Here is a 27,792-nt window from a genome sequence, read left to right on the forward strand (position 1 = left end):
AAATTCAAATTTTCCTTCACCCACATATTATCAAAAGATAATCTTCTAAAATAAGAAAGCATTATTTTAGATGAGCAAAATATGACTAACAAACTAAGACTCCATGGGAGATCTTCTTCACACTTGTGGCCCTCTCTATTTCATCTTTCAGGGAAGATGTTAGTGTGTTATTTATCTTGGTGGTGAAAACGTTTTAAACAAAAAAAATGAAAAATGAAAGCATTGAGAATCGGAGAACAAGGTTTTCTTTTAGTAACTTTATAGCATAAATCGAGAAAAACTTCATCAACATTTTATTTTACTACATAACATTTAATTGTAATTCTCCATTTGTATTAAAAATATTTATTTCTTTGAATATTTCTACGATTTCAGAATAGAGGAATAAAATTTGCAAAAATGAAGATAAAGCTGACAATTAGAAATGAAAACTGTCATTTATTTTCACTGCCACCCATGAAATGATTTGATTCACACACACGCACACACACACACACACACATGGCAGAACATGACAAGAATCAAGATGGAGAAAACTACAGGCCACTGAAACTACAACTGCATGAACAAAAAACTTTTCTTTCACTCTGACTTGGTACAAAGGACACATGATTCAAATGCCCTTAGAAATTAAAAATTGGATTGAAAATAAGCAGCCTTTGTTTTTGTATGTCCATAACCTGAGACAATTATGTAGTACACAGAAGACATTTTGTGAAGTTTTACAAAAAATAAAGTATTCACAAGCTTTAGTCAAAATGACAACACAGACTACAAAGTATGAATTAAATAAAAATAAAAAAAAAACGAATAAGACAATTGAGCATGGAAAAAAGTCTGTCATTTTTACATCTTTTAACACAACACATTTAATCAACGATACATTACAAAAAGTTTTGATTAACAAGGTCAAAGCTGTTCATATCGCAAGCATAAATAAAGTCAGGCATAAATTAAGGAGTAGAATTTCTTTTTTTTTTCTTTTTCTTTCTTTATGAGTCAAAACAATAATATAATTTCAATAGATGTCAAAAGTAAAGAAAAATTTAAAAATTTAACAATCACCTTCAATATTTTAACACAATGAAAATGCATAAAAAAGTCAATTTATGAGTCAATTGTACATGATTTATGTAACAGAAAATGGAATATTGAAATAAAATACAAGGAACAATATACCAAACTTCAAAAAACGTTTTAAATATATATAAAACTAGTGTTTAGCAGTTAGAAAAATATAGCACTAGATTCTTTGTTTTCAATTTAAAAAAGTGTCTAATTTATGTAAAATAGCATGTGCAAAGAAATTTTTTTCTCCAAACAATTTGATTTAAACTTAGTAATTAGGAAATATAAGTAATGAAAGAACAAGAAAAAAAAACATGAAAGACTTAATTTACTGGAAAACTAAGGTTAATTTTCTAATACAGATCTCTAAAAACATTTTATTCTAATAAATTCAATGTAACAATTCTAATAAAGGATTTATTTGGGAAAAGATACAATACCGCAAATTAAGTTAATGTGTTTCAAAGGAGGGTAAAAAGTCAAATTTTTTCAACAAGATCAAAATTTTCTAAAATAACATTCATTATATTGCACATGCGAACGATGTATGTTCATAGGTGCAGTGCTGAGAAAGTCAGCACAAGACAAAATCAATGGAAACATTGCATAAATACTATTTTTAAACGCATAGTCACAAAATGGATGCTTGTAAATAAAAAAAATTCTTGTACTTAATAGAAGCCCTTAACAATCTCATTTTAAAACATGCATAGATGGTTTGAAATACGCCAAAAAAAAGGGGGGAGGGTGCCACAAAAAAATGCATTTAATCAGACCTCCCTTTCACCACCTGAAATATAAATGGTAGCAATGGCTAATTTTAAATGAATTTCTAGTATTTCTTAGATTTTTTAATTTTTCTCTTCCCTAATCTCTATTTCCTTGGTGACCAATGACTTGTTATTTTGGACTCTTTTGAATATCTGAATACTTCCCAATAATTTCTTAACATAAGAAAAGCAAATAAATAGTTATTCAAAATTATACGAAGGAAAGATGAAATACTTTTCTCAAATCAGCAAAGTTAGGAATTCTTTAACTAAGAAAGGTAGATATTTTACTACTATTTTAATTTAAAAATTATGGCATGAAACTTTATTTAAAGGGTGTCCCAAAATTAACGCAAGATTTGAATTTGCCACCATTTTTTCCATAAATTGTTGGCAGCCATGAAAAAAGAACAATTTGACAGTTGAGAGTTTAGGGTTAGTAAAAATGGGGTGTTATTGTACCATACAGCTAGAGAGAGTGAAACATTTCAATTACTGCATCAGGCATTTCCTGGTCGCGTACTCTCTCATTTTGGTGATCAGAATTGGCACCCTAGATCGTGTGATTTAACATTTTCAAATTTCTTCTTATGGGGTTATTTGAATTCAAAGGTCTATGTCCACAAGCCCACAACCACCCGTGCATTACCGTGTTGAAATACCGAGCGCCAATAACAGTAACTGCTTGACCAGCCTCTACTTTCATTATTTTTGAAACAATTGTTCAATAATGAAAGCGCGTTATTGTATCGTATAACGCTCCATTTTTGATTACCCTCAACTCTCAGCTGTCAAATTGTTCTTTTTTCAGGGCTGTTGCCAACCATTTATTGCAAAAAATGGAGGCAAATTCAAATCTTGCGTTAATTTTGGGAGACCCTTTACAAGCACATTTTCATTGTGGCAGCCCAGTATGAAATTAAAAAAAAAAAAAAAAAAACACAGTTTGAGGAAAAACATTGAAATGTGAGTTGAGAACCCAAGTTTGGTGTCCCCAAAAGATTATTTACAGCATCATGATCTCACATTATTGCTTACTAATTTTAAAACAAAGAATTTCTCACTTGCAAAAAAAAGGGGGGGGGGAGGCTAAAAAGATGAGAAAACACTATGAATTAAAAATTTCAAAACAGCACACAGACAATGGTATGGATTAAGTATTAAACTTGGATGATTGTGAAAAAAGAAATGCTAACATATTAGACAGGTCTGATTAAATTGCTGATACTCACACTGCAGACATAATTGGCAATGTATCGCTTTCTTTATTGCAAGCATTTACTACTGAAACAACCCTCAAACATAGTAATCTAGTCTCATGACAAAAACATATATGCACTTTTATATATATATATATATATATATATATATGTGTGTGTATGCATATATATGTATATATATTTATGTATGTACATTTACACACAAACACACTCCACAAAAACAATATTCGGCGTAAATCACAATTCAAATTGCAAAAACCCTTTATCTCTTTTTAAGACTTTTTACTCAACGAAACATATAATCACAAAAACCAATAAAACTACAATTTGAAAGGCTTAACTCAAACAATAACCTATAAAAACTTTGTTACTTTTGGCCTCTCTATGAACATGTCACTTTAATAATGTTACTAATGTACTAATAAAAAGGAAGTACAACAGACAAAAGTCGAACAAATTAAGGAAATTTGAAATGAACATGAATCAAGCCATTCTGACAGCTTTACGAATCTATGACTGGAATGATACCACTACGATATGTCAAGAGCAGTTGAAATCGGCAGAAGATCAACATTAAAACACAGTTGGCTGTAATGATGGGAACAACAACTCAAAATTATAAAAAGCCATCTTTTTTAAATATAAATCACTTTGCTAAACATGTTTTCTACAAAATATAACACAGAAGACTTTGAGAAGCTATTAACTTGGGATGCATAGTTGTAGTTACCCATTTATTGAAATGAGTACTGCCTGAGACATGAAATTTTAATATATATATGTATATATAGTACAGATTTGAATGCATTTTAATGTTACACACTAATAGTTTTTGTTTTTGAGAATTCATATGAAGCTTGCTGATGGGAGAAGAGAGAAGAAACCTTCTGCACTTGATTCCCTGATATAATAAGGCTGTAGTTGTAGGCAGAATAATTTTAATCTTTCTTCTCCATTATGCTACAAAGGTTCTTTACACAGTAACAAAATCATTTATATATATATATATATATGTATGCATGCATGCACATATATATATATGTATGTATATACATGTATACATCTCTCAAAGTGGTTTCACATTGAAGACTACCACTTGATAGTAACTTGTAAGTTCCAATCCAATGTAAGTTTTTGACTAAAAATTGAAAACGCCTATTCTTTGATTTCGATTATCATCTTTTACACATCAATAAATCTTGTTTTTATACAAGATTAACAATGACTGGATTAAGATGTGGCCGGACTATGGTGCATAATACCCACCTTATATTTTGTCTTTTATTTTCAATAATCACATCATAAATGCTAAATTTTTATGAGTTTTTTTTTTTCTTTTTCATTTTTTACAAATTTATTATAAAAATGTTCAGCAACAACTGAGGGAGAAGGCATTCATTCATTCTCTAAATATCATTAAGTTCTCTTGAATCACATAACTGGATGGCTGATAAAATAACGCTTCTCCAAACAAACTACATGAATGGAGGCAATTTAACATCCTTCAGAGGACTGTTAAAGCTGTCTCAGTAAAAGAGCCTTGACTTGCTGCACTGAAATAGGTGGGATGCAATTCATGGCACGGCAAAAGGAGGCGGAAGAGCTAATGAACTTCAGAACTCTCAGGCTTAGGGGTCATATGATTAGGAGTATCTTGAAGAGTAGAATGTGGCTGTGAATGAGGTGTAGGGATGGCTGGCGATGTTGATAAGGGTTCTATGGTGGTGGAATGAGGAACACCCATTGGATTATAGTTGTAACCGCCAGCTCCATTAATACTTTCACCATACCCACTACTCACAAAATATTCTTTATTCACACAATTCCGAAGTGAGTCTGGGATACGACCTACAATCGCCCTCCTAATTTCACTTGCAGCCATTTCACGAAGTTCAGTAGAGCTTGCATCACTATACCATGCTGCATGTGGTGTGCATATTAGGTTGGGTGCATCTTTCAATGGACCTAAACAAGGAGAGATAGCTGTAACATTATTTCAATCAGTATGGCTAAATAAAGTTTTGAAAAAACTTCTTTATTTTTCCCTATCTCATTCTGTTTTTGAGAGAGGAATTCAAATTCTGCAGTTTTTGGTATAGTTGGTTATTTTATTCATTAGAGCATGGATACTTTCCTCTACCTAGAAATCACTATTATGAATTAGCAGCAGCCATTTCAAAGTTAAGAAGGTGCCAACCTGGCAAGGGACTTCAGTGAACACATTGTGTGTGTATATACATAATAAAATTAATGGAAGAACTAAATACAGACAAAAAACATTTTACAAAACCAACTTTTACAAAATTTGCTGCTGCTTTGTGCATTTTCGAGTCAAGTAGTCAACAGTGTTAGGGAAGCCATATTTGTTTCTTCTTAGAATGTAAAATTAATTTTAATCCGCATTTCCAGTTTGGTTTTAATTCTGACCAGGCTTACCAAGATTCTAATAAAATTAAATTTATTATTATTACATTTGGCTGGTTACATATAACATTCATAAAAATATTGGAAATTACAGATGCTTACTCAAAGCCTGACATAGTTTTCAAAGCCGTTTGATTCATTTAAAAATAATTATTTTTATGCTAGTGCTTAGAATGATTATCAAAGTTCAAAAACAATTTTAAAATAGAGGTTTAATTATTTTATATTGGTTTTCATAAAAAATACTGAGCTGCTCCGCAAAATTTCAAAATGCTCCTCAAATAGCTTCTACTGGGTTGCAAACCCTGTATTTATTCTTTTATAGTGTAGGTTGAAATGTACAATTCGATGTGAAAAGTATTTTAATCAACTCTTATGACTTTTTATTTTGTAAAAAAGTTTAAAGTATAGAAATATAGAATTAGGCAGTAATGTATTTTTTGTTGAAGAAACAAGCCCAAATTAAATTTTCAAAAACAGATAGAATTTATTCCAGTGAAGAATTCTTCTATAAATCTCATGAGTGTTATTTGGAACAGGTAACATTCATTAAAAGAGAGTACCACTTATGACAAGAGAGACCCAAATAATGAGTAGATCCGTTGCTATGGATATTCTATTACCTTTAACTCATATCTTTATCAAAAAGATATACTTTTTCACATATCATCGCCTCAGAACAACAGTAAGACATCTAATCCCAGGAATAACAGTAGGATATCCTACTGTTGCTCTGAGGCGATGATATATATATATAAATATAATAAATTCTTATTTATTAAAAATTGAAGAGTGAACACTGACGCAAAGCTAATTTTTGCAAAAAGGAAATTTGTGTGTATTGTTCAGGAAAAACTTAATTTTTAAGATGTGGTACTCAATTAACTACATAATTTAGAAGAATTAAAGCCAAAACTCTACAATAAATCATTTGATGAGTCCATCTCTTATGAGTGTTACTATACGTAAAATTTAGCATTTGTATTAATAAACTTTTTTTTTTTCATTTTTAAAATTGCTCTGATTTAGGACAGTCCAAAAACAGGATGGAAAAAATAGAGGGAAGGGGGGGGGGCTAAATTAGGGATTGTAAAATAATATCCACTTCTTTCTGAAAAAAAGGGGGGGGGGAGTATTGACGGAAGGGTTACTTTTGGGTTTTTGTGCTATTTTACGAAGCTACCAACTCTTCCATGAATCAATTTCCTTTTGTTGAGGTAGGAAGTTAGGGTTTGTGGTGCCGTTTCAGTGGTTCCTGAACGTTTGGGTTATAACTTTTAAAAATGGCTAAGACAAAATTTAAACTTTTAAGCTTGCAAGCAAAAGTTGAATTAATTATAGAAGTTGATTGTGACGTAGCAAAGAATAGGGATGAGAGCGGTCAGAAAGCAATAAGGAGGAAATACAAAACAAAATTCCTAAAATCATGCAGAGGGGGATTATATCTAAGGGGGAATCTAAAGGGAATCAATGGAGATTATATCTAAAATTGAATTAGAACAGTCCTAGAAGCCATGATATTCAAATTCAATTATAATAAAATTCAATTATAATATAATTGAATCAATTAAAATATGATATGTCAATTTTTCAAAATTGAGATAAATATCCTTTATATTTAAAAATGTTTGAATTTATTGTATTAAAAATGAGAACAAATTTAAAATGAAGTTTGTAAAGTACACTCTCCATAACAAGAACTGAAAATATATATATATATATATATATATATATATATAAATGATAGTTTAACTTTTTGCTTAAATTGGAAATTTGGTTTCAAAAAATTCATAATACTATTTCAGGATCAAAAGAACTTGCAGTTGCCTCATTTAGCCTGCACAGACGCGTAAGAGGGTGTTTGATACCTCACAAAACTTTGTCACTTGCTAATGGAGTAAAGCTCAAAACTTGCGGTCGCCAGTCGCCAAATGCGACCAATTTTCAAATTTTGGCGACCATTATTTTCACTTTAATCGGCAATGTGGCTACCATTCGCCAATGCAACCTTCCCTGACCTATAGTTTTGACATATGACTTTTCCCTAAATTCTTTTGTCCACTAAAAGTTCGGCTATTGGATCACCGGGGATAAAGGGGGGGGGGGAGTATTATCCTCTTGTCCACTAAACTTTCGGCCATCGGATAGGGGAGGAGGACGTTACAAAACTTGCTATTTCGAAAACTCTGCTTTCTTTACACGCAATCGTAAAAATGGACAAATTTCATACACCAATTTAGTAAATTATGCTTTTTTGATCTTAAATTTATTTTTCAACTTTATTTCTCCTTAACAAATGGCTATTTCTTCCTTTTGCGGTATTTTTAAACTACGCATTTTCAAAATGGTGTCGCAATGTTAGATTGTTCATTTTTACCAGTTAAGACGAAAATATCCTTTCCAAAATAAATGAAAAGAATTAATCTTGTACATTTGGTTTACATATGAATAAACAGAAATGGCGCCTTTGAGTCAAAATGCATCGAGACAAGGTAAAAACAATATCGCTAAAAAAAAATTTTTTTTGCAAGATTTTTGATTTGTTTGAATTATATTGTTTTTCTTTTTAAAATATAAAACCTACTGGAGGAGAGGACTTATCCGTTTATTTACTTTATTTCTCCTAAAAAATCGTTATTTTTAAGTTTGGCGGTAAATTTTCAAAATGGCGCTGCATTGTAGATTGTCCATTTTCACCAGTCAGAAGAGGAAAATGTCTGTTCCAAAATAATTAAAGAGAAGTACAATCGTATTTATAAAACACATAAAAAAATGGCATCCTTGCGTCTAGGGAAGGTGGCAAGAATTCCGCTGAAATCCTTTTTTTTACTTGCTGTTCCAGGGGGAAAGCTGTAACAGTTGCACTATTTAGGTTTTTTCTGGGGATGTTTTAAGATTTTGTTGGCCCTTTTTTTTGTGAAATTAGGTTTTTTTTTTTTTTCATTTTTCAGCATTTTTCGTGTTTTGATCAATCATGGCATCCCAGAGTGTTCCTATCGAAAAATTAAGGTCTGACAACTATGCGAGTTGGTCATCTGAAATGGAATTTGTTCTAATGGAACGAGCTCCGTGGAATATTGTTAATGGCATCGAAAAAGGGCCTTTCCTAATGATGAAAAAAAGGCTACTGAGCAAGAGACTACCCATTTATTCAAATATTTACTGGAAATCACACATAAACAGTACAGTCGACTCCAGCTAAACACAATTTGATTTACGCGAAATGGCTATAACGCAATTTTTTCACCACGTAAATAATTTCAGAGCTAACTCGAGTTCCTCATCCGCAACATGAAAAGAAGGTGGGAAAAGTATCTGTTTTTATTGGCTACTATTTTTTTTAAATTGAAATTCATCTCTTTAGAATCACTGGCAGCGGAAGTTCCCACACTGTACTAGTCTCAACATATCCTTATTTGTGCATACAAATAACTCCGCATTTACCATATTTTTTTCTTTCTAAATGCGAAAGTTGATGAACTATAATGACACCTAAGAGCACTGATACATCTTAAGTTTGTGACAGATAGAAAAAGAGAAAGCTTCTAACAATTAAAGAAAAGCTAAAGATTCTCTAGTGCTTGAAAAACTAAAAAATGTGTCGAGTAATAGTGAATCTTCTATATGAGCATTTAACTGTCAAGAAAAGGAAATCCGTAAGAGCTCGCCAAGTAGTTTCTAAATAAAATGCAAAAATTATGAAAATGGAAGCTGCTCTTGTATTGAGAATTTAAAAAACCAGGAAGAGAGGTGTCCCCATACATGGAAACGTTATAAAAGACCTAGCGAAGCAACTGTAGTAAAAAAATATTAGATTAACAATTTGATAACGCAACACATATCATCAAAATCTTCACTTTTTAAACTTACAAATATCATTACTGGATCTACTGTACACTATTATTAGAGTACATCATTTTATTATGACTACATACTGTACGTACCGTATTTTTTTTATTCTATTGTTTTATTTTTGTATTCGATGAGCCGAATTTCAATAATTATAATTTCTTTTGTCTTCCCTGCAACTTTGAATTACTGAAAATTCACCGTATGCGGGAGGGGGCTATCGACGGAAAACAATACATCAGCATAGCTGCCAACATAACTTTAAAAATCTTACAATGCATGCCGTGGGACTTATTTCTTAAGTTGCTGACTTAGCAACATTCAAAAAAATTTTATTTCAATAACTTATTCAAAACAATTTTTTTTTTTGTAAGTTCTTAATGATTAAAATGTTATCCAGGTTATTATCAGACAGAGAACTGCACAACTCTGTCCTCCCCTTTCTAACACTACTGAATATTCTTTTGCACTCGACATTGCTGTGAGCTATGGCTAGAATGGAAAGTATAGGAAAGGAGAGCCTTTCATACTTCAATGAACCATTGACATCAACTAATTTCTTCAAAGCAGCCTATTTTTTATGGATCCTCTCCCTTTTTAGCACAACATCGGGAAAATTATCTATTTGTACAGAGTGAAATTCACTTTGGAGCTTATCTTAGGCTCTTCATCTGCAGTTTCTATATTCTTCTGAAGCAACATAACAGGAAACTCTAAAAAAAAAGCAATACCAGAGATCTAAAACCTAATTATCTTACAATTATGCCATTAGATCTTACAAACTTACAATACCTCCAAAAATCTTACAATGTAAGGCTAAAATCTTACAAGTTGGTAGCTATGCATCAGCATCCAAGTATAAATACTTTATGCCATCATGTCATGTTAGGGGCCATTCTTTAATTATGTAAGGAATCCATCCGAGGGGGGTGGGTTTGGAAAAATCTCTACATACCCTTACTTTCAGGGGGGGGGGAGGTCAAACCCATTCCTACATAATATTTTCCTTGTCGATATTATATATTAGAAATTGCGCAGTCAAGTGGCAGGGATCATATTTCATTTGCGTCTGGAGGGTAAAAAGCACTTAGGATGAGCTAATTTTTATTTGTTTTACAAAGAATGAATAATGTAAAAGAAGAAAAAAGAATTTCACTATGCATGGCATGTTTTATTTTTAATTAGTCATCATTTCATAAATGATTCCAGTGATGTAAGATTCATTATTTTATTTTTTTGAAAAACAAAACTCACTTCTAAACAGTACAACTTCTAATTAAATTCACTTCTAATTCATACACAATATCCAAATAGCTAGATTCTAAAACAAAGTACCTGCTAAGGCGTTGTATGGTTCATTCTCATGGACGTCTAAGGCAGCTGCTCTGATTCGACCATCTTTTAAAGCAGAAGCCAAGGCAATTTCATCAACTAGACCACCACGAGCAGTATTAACAAGAAATGCTCCTAAATAAAAGACAACAGCAACTAAATTTTTGAAAAACATAACAATTTATACTAGTTCTTATGCGTAATATCAAAGAGATTACGCAAATGGAGCGTTCAATTATTTATTATACATTGGATTTAAATTTAGTGCAGTATTTTCTAGCATATCTAATAATGTTCTGATTGTACTACCGTAAAAATGTAACATCTAGATACTAGAAATAAATTGGAAAAGAACTTTTAATCATACTGAATGACTAACTGAGGAGTTTACTTTCAAAACGGATTAGGTTTATATTTTTGGCAAAACGAAAAAAAAACGTTTCACGCACAAATACTGTTATAATTTTGAATTTCTTACAATGTTTTGGTAGAATAACAAGTGACTATTGGCACAGGTCTAGAAATTTTTCCTCAATTTTATCAACTATTTTGTCAACTCAGACCTAAATTGCCAATTTTATTTTGGACATATTCCTTTTTGGTGTAAAACAATGCATAACATCCCTTTTGCAAAAAAAAAAAAAACACACTTTCATCAAAAATAAACTTGATTAGATTGAATCAAAATTTTTTATATATTCCTTTTTTTTACCTCTACTTAATTCCTTCTTACTTACTTTATTCTTTTCATTAAACATTACAAAAAAAATACCTTTGTTTGACTCAAGAATCAATAATAAAACCGCCCAAGCTGATTCAAATAACAACCTTTTAGGTATTAATATTAATAGATCACAATTTTTATCAGAATTAATCACAATTTTTATCACAACTAATCACAATTTTTATCACAACTAATCACAACTTAATAGTAACATTAATTATTTAATATCAATCATAACTGCTAACATACTTGCAGAAGGAGCAAGGTGCTGCAATATCTGAATACGAATGGCTATTATGCTTGATTGGAAATGCTCAGTCAGTGCTTCACTCGGCTATTTGATTTGTGAACTGCTTTTGAATTAGAAGTGGCAAATTCAAATTTGGATAGTTCCCTTTTGATATGAAAGTGAATGAGTGGGTACCAGCAAATAAGGGTTAAGTTTCATGCTGTAAAAGATCTGGCAAGAAATAAGGGGATGGATAAACACTGTTTAAGCGGTAAAACCAATGCGTACACATTTTTTAACAATAGACATAAGCGACTTCGAGAAGAAAGAAATTCATGGCTCGATCGGGTTATGTTCGAGATTCTGAAAATGAAAAAGAAAATTTTTTTCTCAAAGTGGATATAATGCATTTTGAAAGTAAACTTCTCAACTGCTTTCATGAATAAATGGTATTGCAGCTAACTTAATTATGCTCTTTCTATCAGTCCCATGCTACTTTCCAGAAACAATTCTTTGAAGCCAGTTGCATCTGGAATAAAGAAATTCGTACAGGGCTGGTGAATTTTTGCGACTTTTGGGAAAAACCATTGAAAAAACTGCAGTTCTTCCACCTGGCAAAAATAAGTTTTCGCCAAAGTGGTAGAAATAGAATTTGCAATGACAATTGAACTGTCAGGTTTAAGAAGGGAGTAAGTCCAAAAATGAAATGCTTGAGAAAACTAACACATTTGTATAAGTGATAAGAGTTATCATTCCATGACCACCAAATTTTTTTTTATATCTGCCTTTAGGAGGACTGGTTTTTGTTTACTTTTTCACCACTCTCATGTATAGCAACACTTGGAGATAAATTCCAATTAAAAGGTTATTTTGCCATTTTTTGGTCTTCATTCCCTTCTTAAACCTGAGGATTCAATTAATGGACCCAGTTTTTACTTTTATTGCTCAAGAAAATTTAAAATGCCTTGATAAAATTTTTGTTTTATTTGTTTTTGAGTGTAAAATGTAAAATTTGCTTTAATAATTAACTGTTTTGATTTTTTTTCAAACTTTCAAACAAAATTTAGAATTTATATTTGGGGCACAAAAATTAATAAATTATACTCCTTAGGTGATTGCCTTGTTCATTACAGCAATTTTCACAGAACATCCACCAGTTTAGCAATGCTAATCTATGCAGTGAAAAATCAAGATAAATTCTATTTCTCAATCACACTTTCAAAATATTTTGGGGGGAGGGGGGGCAATGATTAACTGCAGGTAGATAAATGCACAAATTTTAACTTAACAAAATAGCTTTAAATTTTACATAGTGATGATTTTTTTTTTTCAAATTCATGTTTTTTTGATTTTCTTCATTTTTTGCGAAAAGTTTCCATAGTATTGTATATTGTTTTTTATACCATTAAAAAGTAGAGATTCCAGCAAAAAAATCTTGCTCCGATTTTTTTTTTCTAATCAGATATTTTGACGTGAGATTTTTTGATTGGAAATTCTGTAAAAAAAAATACATTCAGAGTGGAACCATTACGGGATAGCAGCAGGGGTGATGGTGGATGGTGTTTCAGTAGGATAAGGAATTAGGTCACACAATAAACTCTCACCTCCGTTACCCAAACACAACATGCTATTTGTCATTAACAGCAATGTAAAAAAAAGGTGCACGTTTTCATATGCTTAACATGTGCAGAGGGTAACAGCGAAAAAAATTTCCTTCCCTAAAAAATGTATTCATTAGGCATATATTAATGGGAAAGTCTTCACCTTTGTGAATCTCGCCTCTGTGACAGACCTTATCAAAATCGTCATTTCTGAGATGAGAGTAAATGGAGGGGAAATGCCTCAATTTTAGACAGTACACCAATATTATAAATTACCAGTATATTCTCAAATTTAGTAATTTGGAAATATTTCAATACTATTTTTTAACATAAATTGAATTAAAAGGATAAAGAACATTTAAGTCATACTTCAATTAAGAGAGCTTAATATTAAATTCACACTAATCATTTAAATAGCTCATTGTTTGCATAATTTACAAAATTACTGCTTTGATATTAAATTGGCCTCTAGTTTCAAACACTAAAAGTTTCTTTTTTTTCTGTGAACAAGGTGTTTTTTTATTTATGAGCAAAATAATTGGAATTTGGCTAGGCCATTGTATATAGTTATTTCTAGTAGGCTTTCATGTAAGAGAGGAAAAAAAAAGAAAACAAAAGGTTTTGAATTTGAAAAAGATTTTTGCTCAAAAGTTACTAATTCGGGAGATATGTGTAGTGTTCCAGCTAGAATGGTTTATTTACCCCTACCCTTAACCCTCTATTACGATAAGGGGGAATGGAGATTTACAAACTCTCATATGCTTAAAACAACATACCTTAACTAAATGGTTAAATATATTTAAAAAAATACAAAAAATTATTGCACAAAAATAAGATTTTATTATTTTTGAAAGTCATAATAGAAAATTATTTTATTCTTCAGTCAGCAACAGCCGTTCTTCCAACTGTCAAACTACTAAAATAAGAAAAACATGCAAAAAGATTGAAATTTCAAACATTATAAACAAAGTTGAGCAAGTACGTATTCATTGTTAACCTTGGCATGTTTCCAAATCAGTTACCTTCTTTCATTAATCATTAAAATTAAGAATAAAATAAACTAATTTTTGGTAGTATACGGTAAAATATCTGCCAATTGTCCAACATATTAAAATAGTTCCAAAAGACAAAAGGATTCAAATCTCCAACACGGGGAAATAATTTCCGGCTACACCCTCAATGTTGGAATGTCTCCAAAACGTTCTTCATTGATTATAAAAATAACAAATAAAATATTCCAAATTTTAGTAAAGCGTGTTAAAATAACTTTCAATGACTATTTCATCAGTTATTAAACAATGAAATTGGAATATTCCATTTCACTGATTGAGCTGGGGAAAGGTGAGGGGCTGGGGCTTAAATAACAGTGGAAAGTAAGCTATGACAGTCTAACGTGAGTTGTACTAATTGAAGATCGAATTTTTCAGGTCTACTATTTTTCATTTCCAAGTCCTGAAAGGCTTCTCAAATGAATCTTGGAACGTGTTTATTTGGCATGCATAATTTACGATCTCAGCTGAAGATGCTTCTCTCTGAATATTTTTTCTTTCAAAAAGTTTTGAAATGTTGAAGGAAAAGAAGGGGGACATTATTGGATAAATTCTAAAATTTCTCTAATCCATACTTGCCAACCTTCAACGAAAAAAAAAAAAAAAAACAGGAGATTCTACTGAATTTATATAGATCACTAGTATTATCACTAGATAGATTCACTAGTGATATATTTCACTTCAAAATTATTATATTGGCTTTTAAAGGTCCTGAATATTAAACTTAAAATGAAATAGGGAATTTAAGACAAGCTAATTGGGAGTATGTAGTATGTTCCCCAATCCTGAGGGGACTAAAATAACTGAAATAAAGTGTAAAAATATAAGTTAATTATAAAAATAATAAAATAAGTAGGTATAAGGTAGCACATGTTACAAAATCTTCCAACTTAATTAAAATATTTTCAAGATGCAAAAGGATTGAAATCTGCAGCAATTTTCGGAAACATATGCTTTTGAATATGCACATGTGGTAAGCTTCCAAAAATAAATTTTTCCTTAATGAATAATTAATTATTTAGAAAAAATACCTGGAGCAAAACTCTTGAACAAGTCAATTTCTCCAGTAAACAACTGAATTCGGCACCAATTGAAAAAATAAAAATATATTTCTTCGGAAATGGTCAGATCGCCTCAAATTGGTGCAGAAAATCTATTCTGTTGCGGTGTCTGGCATAATCATCTTATAATTCCCATCCTTACAGGAAAAATCTGGTTTCAGTCTGTATTCTTATGTCCTATACAAGGTTTTAAGCACACCTCGTACTGGTGGATGATTAGAAATGGGTGCCATCTATTGAGAATGTTAAACTTTTTGATGATTAATTGAATAAATTTAATACAGGAGAAAATTGTAAGAAAACAGGAAATCGGGAGAAAAACCTAAAAAATGGGAGTCTCCGTTAAACACAGTAGAGTTAGCAAGTATGCTAATCCTACTTAAATGTTACTACTGGTTGTATTTTTTAGACAGAAGACAGCATTACATCCCTTCTCTTTCTAAAACAGAAAGAGGTTTTCCACCTAAGCAGGTTTCTCAAAGCAAGCTAAAGAGAGGGATAAATTTGAATTTTTGGAAGTCAGATTTTCTTCCTAACTTTAAGATTTGATTGGCTCACTATTTCACAGAGAAGCTCACTTTTGCAATGACGTCATCACTTCAGAACGAAAATAAACCATCTTTGCTTTGATACTGCTGGATTTATGTAGTACATTTGTTCCATATTGAGAGGGTAAACTTTATCTTCTGCACATAAAGATAAATATAACTAAAATTAAACTGGAGAATTTCTGGAAATACAGAAGAGTTAGTAAGTTTTTAGAATGACTTTATTGAACCTAAATATTCATCTACTGTTTATTGAATATTATTTTCTAAAAATTTGTAGAAATGAAAATTTTCAGATCATTAAGAAACATTCCAACTTTAATTAGGTATGCATAAGCATCAAATTTATTATAATAAAGTATCTGATTACATTCCATTGGCTACTAAGCGAAAATCAGTAATACATTTGAATTAAGTTTAAATATTTTTTTAAAACTTACCTGGACGCATCTGTTTGATAGTGAAGTCATTAAATACATGATGGTTGTGTTCATTTAGAGTACAATGGAGAGACACACAATCACTTTGAAAAAGTAAATCTTGTAACGTATAAACCCTTGTAAGACCTAAAGATTTTTCAATTCCATCCGGAAGATATGGATCATAAAATATCACATTAAACCCAAATGCCTTGGCACGAAGAGCTACAGCAGTTCCAACACGACCTGAAAAGTTACTATGTAAGTATAAAACTGACAAGATTTCAGAAAATGAATTCATTGAAAGCATAACTTTCTTTACCTAGACCTATAAGGCCAAGAGTATCACCACGTATTCTAGCACAACCCTGAGCAGCTTCACGCACTTGCTCTGGACCTTGAAATTTTTTTCCTTCCCTTACCATGTTTGCAAGCCAGTAAGTGCGCCGATACAAGTTAAGAATGAGGCACAAAGTTGTATCAGCCACTTCCTCTACACCGTACCCGGGAACATTACATACTGCAATACCTAATGAAAGAAGAATAACTAATTACTTATGTTTAAAAAAAGAAAACAATTCCTTAATGGGACTAGGAAACGCATTAAGTTAAGTATATTGTACCCTAATGTTCCACATGTTCAAGCAAAATATGAAGTGTCACAACCTTAACTCTTTTCTGGGGGGGGGGGGAAGGATTGGTTCATAACTGCCTTTATACTGCTACCAACCTATATACATGAATACAAAGAAATTTCCTGATGTTTAACATACAAAACGATATCAGGATTTCCAAACAGGTTAGAAGTTCTTTGAGGGGGATGCGTGCCCTTTGATTGCAACAATAACATTTTGAAATAACATTTTTTTAAAATCTACTTTTCTTTTATAAAAAAACTTGATACTGTGATAATAATTATAACTCTTTGATTAACTAGCGGGTGAATGTTGTAAAAATTTTCAAAATACAATAAACTCCTGATTATCCGCGGAATAGGGTGGCACAGCAGCCGCGAATAAGCGAAAATCGTGGATAATACGAATAATTGATAAAAACTGATACTAGTGTGTAAAAAATATGAATAACACTCACACATGCATTTAAATTATAGCTAAAAACAATAACATTGAATGTAAAAAATATACCTAAAAGCTAAAAATGAACAAATAACAGAATCCTAAGTTTAAAAAACATTTAATGACTATAATATTAGTACATATCTTAAACTTTTACAAAAAAAGTTGGTTAGTTGTAAATCATCACAATTTAAAAAACACATAATCCGGAGTTGACTGCAGAAAGGTGGAATATCCCAAATTTAATTTCCAAGTAAATAAAAGGATTAAATACAGAGCTTCATACTTAAAATATTAATAAACACACTGATGAAGTATGGTGTCTGCATAAGAAATAAAATCAGAACTAATTGGCTCACTTAAATTGAGAGTAATTTATTTTTCATCATAAGGTAATGAATAGTGTGGTTTTTTATATAATTATATAATGAAATAAAAAACCCATTCAGATATTTTTTTAACTTATACCTTGCTCTGTTTCACCCAGTTTCATCGAGACAGAAATCTGTTGAAAGGCAGAAAGCTTTCACCCTTGGTTCTGACAGCGCCTGCATATTGAGCAAAACAAAAAGGAAGAAGAAAGTGGTCACTGGCCAGTTGATGTATTGCTTTTCGTGGAGTTATATTGGCACAGCTAGGGATGCACCAAATGCTGTATCTTGCTGAATACCAAATATTCAGTTAAAACTATAATTGAAAATTCGACCCAATACCTAATATTTCGTTTAAATACAGAATTTTATTTTACACCAATTAAAAACAAAATGTTTTATCTATCATGAGTCCTTTGCGAAATGAAAATTCATTTCTGAATAATATCCTAGTGTTGTAAATGCTGAAAATTATTATCCAATCGACTAGCAAAGAGTTAGAAATTGCAGGTAAAAGGAGTTCAGAAGAACTACAATTCTGCATAAATTTATTTCTTTCCTCGTTTATGATTTTATAACTCATAATCACATGGTAGCATCTTATTAATAAAAAATTGTCAATTTACCTAAGAAACAAATACAAACTCAAAATGGCTTAAAATATTTGTTCAAGCAAGTTTCTTACATCTTAGTTTCTTAAGTAATTTATAAATTATTTTATCAAAATTGAAACTGAGGAGCATAAATTTAATCATTGCCAGAACATTTCAATTTTTTGGCTTTAAATGCAAAGCAAAGTGATGAATTGAAATAATCTTGTACTATAATTTTTATTCACTGTATAAAAAATGTGTTCAGTTTATCAGTTAAATTTTTAAAATTATTTATCATTTGGTTGTGGAATATTTAAGTATTTGGCCAAACAAATATTCAGTATTCAGTACAGACTTATTTATCATACAGGATGTGATCTTTGGTTGTAATACTTTCTTGGGGATGAAATCATTGAATAATTTAAGTAGTAGAAATTATTAGTTATTTTGCTGAGTTTGGGTGTGAAAGTTAGAGTCATAAAAAAAATAACATAATTCACGACCATTTCTCTCAAAACTATTCATTTAGACATTGATTGTTCTTTGCTTCAGTGTTAGATCTTAAAACTGAGACCGAAACCTTATATTGAACATGTTTGTTCATTTACTACTATTTTGAAGCTGTCAGATATACTATCTATGCAGCTTCAATGACTTTTTTATACTGTTCTTTGAAGATAAAATGAAGCCCAGTGGCAGTTCTTTGCACTCCCACTCCACAGGCCGAAGTTATATTCCTGGGTTAGGCATGGTTGACTCGGCCGTTCATTCCTTCAATGGGTCAGTAAAATGAGTACCAAACGGAGAGTCAATGAGTACCAATGGGAACCTAACAGTGGGGTTTCTTGCATTATGCTGACCACGTAACCGGAACATCTGCCTTGCACCCCAGAGCCTCTGTCAGGAAAACTGATTTGGGCACAGTAGGCCTTGACCTTCACGGGCTGTTCTGCTACAAGGTTCGGTTTGGTTTGAAGATAAAACTCTGTTTGATTAATCAGCATCTTGACAGGGCTGTCGAGAGGCCATGTCAGTCTGGTTGAAAATTAAGGGCCTGGGCTTTGGGAAGGCCTGGCATGGCAGCAAAGTTGTTTTAGTTTAGAAGGTTTACTGGGGGGGGGGTTGGTGGAGACCTAACTGAAAAGGGGCCTGCCTTGGCTCTTGATTGCAGCAAATGAACACTTTTAAGCAAGAAAAACTACACACCTAATTCACCCGCTGCCTTTATGTCGATATTATCAACACCAGAACCTATGCGAACTATTATCCTTAAAGCTTTGAATTTGTCCAAGTCTTCTTTTGTTAAAGTAATAGTATGCCACATCAATGCACCGACTGCTTCATTTAGAACCTGTAACAAAAATGTAATTATAAATAAATAATTTCAATAAAGAAGTCTACACATATGGTAATTGCCCACTTAGAAACATTTCACTACTTGAATTTCAAATAAATATATTCCACACAAGTGAAAAACTAATAAACCATGTTAAAAAAAAAGTCCCCTTTTCTTTTTGTATTTTCAAGGTGTACCTGAATAAAAATTAATTTATATCCATACTATATGCTTTTGTTTTTTAGTTTCACATTCACTTTTCATAAGGGCTTTTACTAAGCAGTTGTTATTGCTCCAGTACAAAATTCGGATTAGGCAAAAAAAATCTTTTGGCGCGCTCTTTTAGCATCCTTGACAAATGTTACAAAATTTCAAGTAAACAAAATACAATACAGTCGAACCTGTCTATCTCGAACCTGCTTGTCTCGAAAACCTGCCTATCTCGAAATTTTTTAATTTCCCTGAATTTCCAGTCGAAATTTAATGTATTTTCCATGTTTATCTCAAAAAAAAAAAAAATCCCGAATACCTCCATATCTCGAATTCCAGCAATGCTGACATTTTCGAATTCGAAGTCCAGCAATCTTCAAAACAGCAAACAACTTTCCTTAAACACAGAAACAGTAGCACTATTTCAATGGCAGGGGAAGAAAAGGAGAAATGCACCCAGGAATTATTATTTTCAGGAAGACTAACGAAAGGACACTCATTTCGAGCACTTTCTCGGAAGCAGAGCAGAAGGCAGAGAATGGGACTGAGGAGAGGGCTGGGCTTGACAGATTTGACATGTGGGGTAACTTTTTCAAGTTCGTAGTTTAAAGTCATTCAAATTAAAACCCGTTTCATTATCTGTTATCTGGTTTAGGTACTGATCCATGAGTGATCTCTTCTTTGAAGTTGGGATTGCGTAGAAAACCAAGATGATAGGCCTGAAAAGAAAGCTAAAGATTTTTTCAAATGATGAAAAAGTGAAATTTCTAGAATTTTTGGACGTCAATCTATTAATGAAGAAAAATTAAATTGCCGCCAAGTTAAGTATGTACAATAGGGCAAGAAGGGTTTTCAGCCATTGCCAACCTCAAGAGAGGATATTTGAATCTAAAAAAAATCAGGCACCGAAAAACAATAAAAGACTACATATTTTGCTCGCAAAAGGTATGCTTAAAATTTCATTGCTGTCAAAACTATTCCTTAAACTTGCAATAAAGTGCTTAACATAAAATAGTAAAATAAATACCTAACAAAACTTTTGCGGAAGAATTTGAATATTTCGCATGTTTAGTCTTTGGTATAAAATTCAAAGATTTTCATCATCAGATTCCGAATTTCAATAAGCTTCTCAAAACCTCCGTATCTGGAAACCTCTTTATCTCGAAATTTTTTTCCAACCCGTGAAATTCGAGATAGACAGGTTTGACTGTAGTTAATTTTATAAAGGAATTAACAGGAAAATTACAGTGAACACTTTTTTTTGTAACATAAATCCTGCTTAAAAAATAAAGCTATCTATACATTAGAAAAGTCGTAATTAAGAACAATACTGCCGTGTGCAGGTAAGTGGCAGTATCTGCAGAAATGAGTTTTTGAGATATTTGAAGAAATGTGTGGTGGATTCAATACTAACAATTGGGAAATGTTGGAATTAGATGTTTTTCTCACTCCTTTTTTTCAGTGGAACACAAATAAGCCAGCTTGTATAATAAAAATAATGTACAATAGATGACAATAAAAAAATTTTGAAAAGAAAATAGAACCGACTTCAAAATTGCTCTAAAAAGTGAAAAATTATTTTATTCTTTAAACACCATCGATAATGCTTTTAAACATAATTTTTGAAGTTGGCGCAAAAACAAAACGTAAAATCCAGTGTAACCATGCTTCGTTCATATTTTTTTTCAGAAAAGCATCCAAAGTGACGAACGAAACATTTATATCGCTATTCAAATATGCTGTCATCAATGCATAATGTATGTGATAGTGAAGAAACTGGTCCTGGTTAAATTTATAGTTGTATTTGAGTTATGGCTGTGAATGATTTTATCTATCGTTTTTGCGCCAACTTCAAAAATTATGTTTAAAAGCATTATCGATGGTGTTTAAAGAATAAAATAATTTTTCACTTTTTAGAGCAATTTTGAAGTCGGTTCTATTTTCTTTTCAAAATTTTTTTATTTCATTCTTTTTAGTGTAAATGTAGATATTTCAGAAATAATAAGAAGTTACCATCACGATAATTCACATTTTTTCTTAAAAATGCTCCATACTAAAAAAAAAAAAAAACTATTGATACGCGTTAAACTTTAAGCGATTGGCACTAAAATCTTATCTTTGTTCCTCTCTGGAAATCATGCGTAGTTAATTTAATTATAACCATTTAAGTATTACGTTTTTCCTAACTAATTTACATTCCACAGCATCTAAGTTGCTCATGATGCAATTCTGTATTTTCTTACTTAGCCCCGATCATCTGTTATCGGCCTAGATGATAACGATAAAAATACTACAGAGTAGTTGAGTCAAACCTAATGCTTGCATTGTGAAGGCTAAGCAGATCCTAATCACTGCATCACCTCGCTTCCAGGTTAGGTTTACCCCAACTATGGAGCAATAGCACTGAAGAAAGGAAGATTTTGATAATTCACATAGGGTTACTATAAATCAGCAGGGTTACTAAAATAAAATTATTTACGCCAAAAATGAGACGACAGTGCCAGATTCCCCATTATCGAAATATCCCTTGAAGAAATTTGATGCTTGCTTCAGAGAAGCCTTCATTCAAAATTATCATTACAATTACTATTAATGTTATAGGGCACCAAAGTTTTATAACGATGAGTTTCCTATTGTCGCGTAGATGAAGAAAGCGAAGACAATGTGAAAGCCAAATGAAGCGAATACTCGTTAGTCTCAACTCGAGATCTTTATTCAGAACCACGAATGAACGTTACATCTCCTTATATACAACTTGAGAAAGTGCTGGAACTTTCCAGCCTTGGAAAGATACAGAAATTAATAGAAGATTCGAGAAAATACGAGAAACAGTAGAAACGAAATTTTAGTAAAATACACTTTGTCCTAGTCGGGATTTGAACCCGGGTTGCTCATGTGGGAGGCGAGAATTCTACCACTGAGCCACCGTTGTCCACGGATGAAAAGTGCGAATTTCGCTACAAAATCATTTAATAGGGAAATTGCATAAAATTTACTGTTTTTTGCCCATAACTTTTTTTATAAAGAACAAATATGGTCAAACAAAGTAATGGGACCTAAGTTGAGCCATCCCCTATCCATTAAAAAAAGAATCATCAAAATCGGTTCACTAGGTGAGACGCTATGAGTGGACAAACAAAAACAAAAAACATACATACGGTATGAATTGATAACCGCCTCCTTTTTGAAGTCGGTTAAAAATGCCCTTTACCTGCACACAGCAAAAGTAATACAAGAAATTTTTATTGTTTAAAGGGTTCTATTATTTCAAAAGCAAGCACCTGCAGGGGGTTGGGATTATATAAAAAAAAAAGTATGACAAAATTTTTATTTATTTTTATTTTTTTTAAGTTGTTCTGGAAGAATTTCAGGACATAACTCTAGTAAAATGCCAGGACAGTTCCAGGACTTGCTTAATATCTTTACAGACAGCTTATGAACCATGTAAAAACTAAAATATTTATTTGTATAAGAAATACTAAAGAAGACATTTCACTTCTAATTTTTCTAGGAGGGTCAACACATACGAAACTCAATCATACCAGATATGTGTATAGAAAGAGGGCCACGTTTCCACACAAAGATGCCATAGATGGTACAGAAAGAAAAAAAAGCTCTTAGGTCAGAAATCGTGAAAAAAGAAAAAATGAAGAGTATAGGAGATAAATACAAAAAAAAAAAAAAGACAAAAGTGATCAACATTAATGTCATCTTTGATCCTGCAACTTTAGCTGTTTTACTTCTCAACTGCAACTGTTTTTTTTTTTTTTTTAAATGATTTAGCTAAGTTTCAATAAAATAGGTATTGGCACCAGCAACAGACAAGGGTCCAGTAACAAACAGTCGTAAGTTTGGATTTAAATAATAAGGCTAGGTGGGTAAAACTGATGTTGTGGCAACACATGAATATGGTGCAACCATCTAATGATATTAGAGTGAATATTATGAGCCTATTGATATTTACAAGGCAGTGGTGGAAGGAACAGCCACCACAAGGTCTGCTGGTGTCTAATGTTCATTTGAATTTAGTAAGGTTTTATATATAAAAATAAAGAACTTTTTCTGTCCATTACTCATTCTTTCCTTATCCCATTTGTTTGTGGGTATTATCAGAATTGTCGGTGCCTGTTACTAGGGCCTCGTTGTTGTGTGCCAGCTAGGCTGGCAATTTGGGGTGCGCTGTTTTTTTTTCCACCGTAATTTGGTGTGAAGTCCGACTTCTAACAGTACACACATGCCATAAGGACCCGTTTATAGGGTAGGCAACCATTCACAGCACAACAACACATTCTCACAAAGAAAGGACAAGGACAGGAGAGAGAAAGCACGTCCATGCCCGAGCCGGGATTCGAACCTGGATCTTCCTGTTGCACTCAGACTTCTCTGACCTCCTAGACAAGGCAGGCGGCACTAGGGCCTGTTAGCAAATAAAAATAGATCTATATAATTCAGAGGATCCAGAAGCAGCCAAACGTTAGATGATATGCATGATGATATGCCTGAGAGCGATGTCTTAAGCATGTCTGTTACTGGTGTCGTTACCCTACTTCATGAAAATTATTTTTCAACATCAGCCTAGCTATCAGACAGGATTAGTTTGTAGAAGAAAGTAAAAAAAAAAAAAAAAATTACAAATATCAGAAAGGAACAAATGAAAAAAAAAAAGAAAATCAAGAATCATAGCCCCAAATAGTAAAAAAAATGCTTGAAATTACAGGAATTTAAAGACATTAGGTAAAATATCAAAATCTTTTAAGGAATTCCAGGACAACTCTGAGCCCAGCTGGTATGATTTAAATTTGCACGAAAAGACTGTAGTTGCTTTATATAGAGCAAGGAAAATATGTATAACTCTATGGTGCTAAAGGATCTTCGGACATCACATAAACAAATAGACATCATCTCCCTCATTTTTTGATGATTGAAAGGGCCGAATTTCTTGTCTTTTGGCAACAGGACACATATTTACTTCAATTCTGGCCTAACAATAGGTTAAAACTAGAGATGGACCGAATAATCTGTTGGTATTCAGTATGCTGCATATTCAGCAGCCAAACCAAATATTTAACTCAGCTGAATACTTTTCCTGTTTGGCAACCAAATAGAAAACAAATTTAAATATTTGATAATTAGTCAAACATTTAAAATTTCTTTTCTATTCTAGTTAGTTATGAAAAAAATCATACTGTTAAGTTGTAACAAATATATAAAATCAGTTTGTTGCCACTTAACTTTAACTGCAAGTACTTAATACAAAATATGTAGTTCAAAAAATAAATAAATAAAACACTTCGATATTAAATTTTGCAGTACTTTAATTTCTCAAGTGTTGCACAATATAAATTATTAAACATTGTTTTGAAAAAGCCTAAGGGTAAATCCATACAGATACAATGGATGAGTGCTCAAACATTTTTAATTCTTTTGAAATTGATATCCCAAAAAGCTGCATATGAATAATGTTTAAAATCACTTTTAATTTTCCCCTAACTTTGACCTTTGATCTTTTAGAGGTTTTCAAAAATTTTCTTAGTCAAAAATGGGACTTTTAGGCCTTTGCATTTTGGTCCAAATCTAATTGAATAACAATCATGGCAGTAAATTTTACATTTTGTTGTTAAAGTACATAAGATAATAAGTCTCACACACTGAGTTATGTAGTTGTAACTTAATTAAAATAATGGCAGCAGGCCAAAGTTCAAGGACAAATGTAAAATTTTTACTTATTTTTAAGGGTCATAACTTGCTTGGGGGATAAAAACACAAAGTGAAATTTGACAAAAACTAATCACTGGAATCACACTAATGAGAAAACTCTAACTCTAATTAAGTGTTTGTTTAGCCTTTATAAATTACAGCCCTTCAAAGATCAGAAAATTGACAAAAATGTCGTTTTTAGACCCTGAACACCAAAAAGGGATGGAATTAAAAATTCCTCAACCAACTGAATATTCCATTCAAGTACTATGAATGTAAAATATATTGTTTTGTGTATTTGGTTTGTAAAAAAGATACAGGTCTTTAAAATTCAATAATTTTGCTATTTAATTCACAAACTAAAACAGAAATAAAAAGTAAAATTTTATTACACCTTAAATTGCGTATATTGTTCTCAATATAAAATATTATACTGATAAAACATATTTTAAGTGTAAAAATAATTATTTTAATTAGATAACAGGGTTCGCGTTTACGCGCTATAGCGGGTTTTTTACGCAAATTCGCGGGAAAGGGACGCAACTTCCGCGAAAATTCGGGTCCTAGGGACCCAGAACACCCAAAAGAGAAAAACCAGAAAAAAAATTGTGGAAAATGCTGAAGATCTATCTAGTGAATGCCTTTAAGCTTCAATGACCAGGAGAATCAACAGAAAAGGATTAAAATGACCCTATCTCTGTATCAGCTATTCAAACACACCCCTACTGTTGACCAGTCAATGGAATTTTAGTGATAAGACTGGAGCTTACAGTGACCTCCTGGGCAGAGCTCAAGGAGCAAAATATTGCAAGTTCATAAATAGCCCATTGTACTCTATTCTAAGAATAAGTTCTCCCTCAACTTTTATCTGGGGGAAATTCCTGAAAACAACAATAAAGATCAAAAGTAAGAGTGGTTTCAATGCAATCTTCAGGATTGATACAGGACAACTGAGTAGTAAAAGCTTGTCTATTTTGCATTCACCTAACCAGAATTACTTTTGAAAATTATTATCTTGCATCCTCAATAAAAGGATGGGTGAAAAAAAAATGGCGAACATTTTCCCGATCGCGCAAAACACAAAGTTCCGAACTTAACATTTTTCTTGTTAAATTACTTATGAATATGAATTTTATACAAAAGCACTTGTACCTTGTTCATTTTCTAGTAATTCACCTATTTCTGAGGGGCTATTTTTATTTGGACTTGCAAAAGTCACGTATTAATCGATCGCGCCATTTTGAAAATGGCGAAATTTTAAAAGTAGCACCAAAGCCAACACAGATATTTTAAAAGAGTCTCAATGAAGTCAAATTTTCTAATTTAAGATTGCAAATGAGCAATTTTCATACTCATGTGAGAAAATGTTTCGTTTTTGCGATCGCGATTTTTGCGTTGGGTTCATTCGCTTGCGATTTATTATTATTATTATGTAATTGCCATTGATAATTGATGGAGGGGGGGGGGCAAGTTGCTTTTTTTCACCTAGAAAAATGTTTATGAAAGCAAAGGTTAAGGGAGTGCTTTCTGCTTGATCAATCAAAGGCATTTATTTTTTATCTCATGGTAAAATCCAACTTTAAAGTAAATTTTGAGTTTACCTCATTGTAACTGACTAAATAGTTTCTCAAATAACTAAATCTTGCAAGTGTATTATTTGAACATATGATAATCACAGAAAAAAAGGGCAAAATTAACCAATTTAGTTTATTTCATACCTTTTTCAAATAACTATGTGGATAGTTTCTTTTCCCTAAGTATAAATAGTTGTATATTATTCAATTATGTGCTAAGATTTTCTGTTTAAAATTTAAGGGACTCATTTTTTCTGCCAAAGGACCCAAATCTATTTCATTAATGGGTCCTTGGGACCCAAGTTACGGATAGTTGAGCGCGAACACTGGATAACTTAGAAATATTTGGATATGAGTGAGTAGTTCATACTTAATTGACAACTCAAGTAGTTAATAAATATATATACTATACTGATAATGTACACGCACAAATTTTCAATACATGCAAACATACTCTCTGTACATTATTTTATGTAACTTGCCTAACAAAAATATGCAATAACATTATATATACAAATTTAAATTCAAAAAAGTGAGTTTTTATTTTTTGTTTGAGCGTAGTTTAGAGAAAACGAACTCACCTTTCACTTAGCAGTACTATAGCTCTTATGGTGACACAGTATATGGCATATTGGAATGCT

General features: G+C 31.9%; 1 protein-coding gene across 6 annotated transcripts in view; it reads right to left on the reverse strand.

The window, feature by feature from the left end:
• Nucleotides 1-418: 418 nt before the first annotated feature.
• LOC129219276 (C-terminal-binding protein-like) overlaps nucleotides 419-27,792 on the reverse strand; it is a 329,042-nt gene continuing 301,668 nt past the window's right edge. For all 6 annotated transcript variants that reach the window (XM_054853608.1, XM_054853612.1, XM_054853609.1 and 3 more), the window contains 5 exons: nucleotides 19,541-19,685; nucleotides 16,617-16,823; nucleotides 16,316-16,540; nucleotides 10,667-10,798; nucleotides 419-5,023 (listed from right to left, as the gene is read on the reverse strand). In XM_054853608.1, the coding sequence (XP_054709583.1) occupies nucleotides 4,662-5,023; nucleotides 10,667-10,798; nucleotides 16,316-16,540; nucleotides 16,617-16,823; nucleotides 19,541-19,685 (1,071 nt within the window). In that variant the 3' untranslated portion in view covers nucleotides 419-4,661. The remainder of the gene's footprint in view (nucleotides 5,024-10,666; nucleotides 10,799-16,315; nucleotides 16,541-16,616; nucleotides 16,824-19,540; nucleotides 19,686-27,792) is intronic.

Source organism: Uloborus diversus, chromosome 3 (assembly GCF_026930045.1).
Source record: "Uloborus diversus isolate 005 chromosome 3, Udiv.v.3.1, whole genome shotgun sequence".
NCBI lineage: Eukaryota > Metazoa > Arthropoda > Arachnida > Araneae > Uloboridae > Uloborus > Uloborus diversus.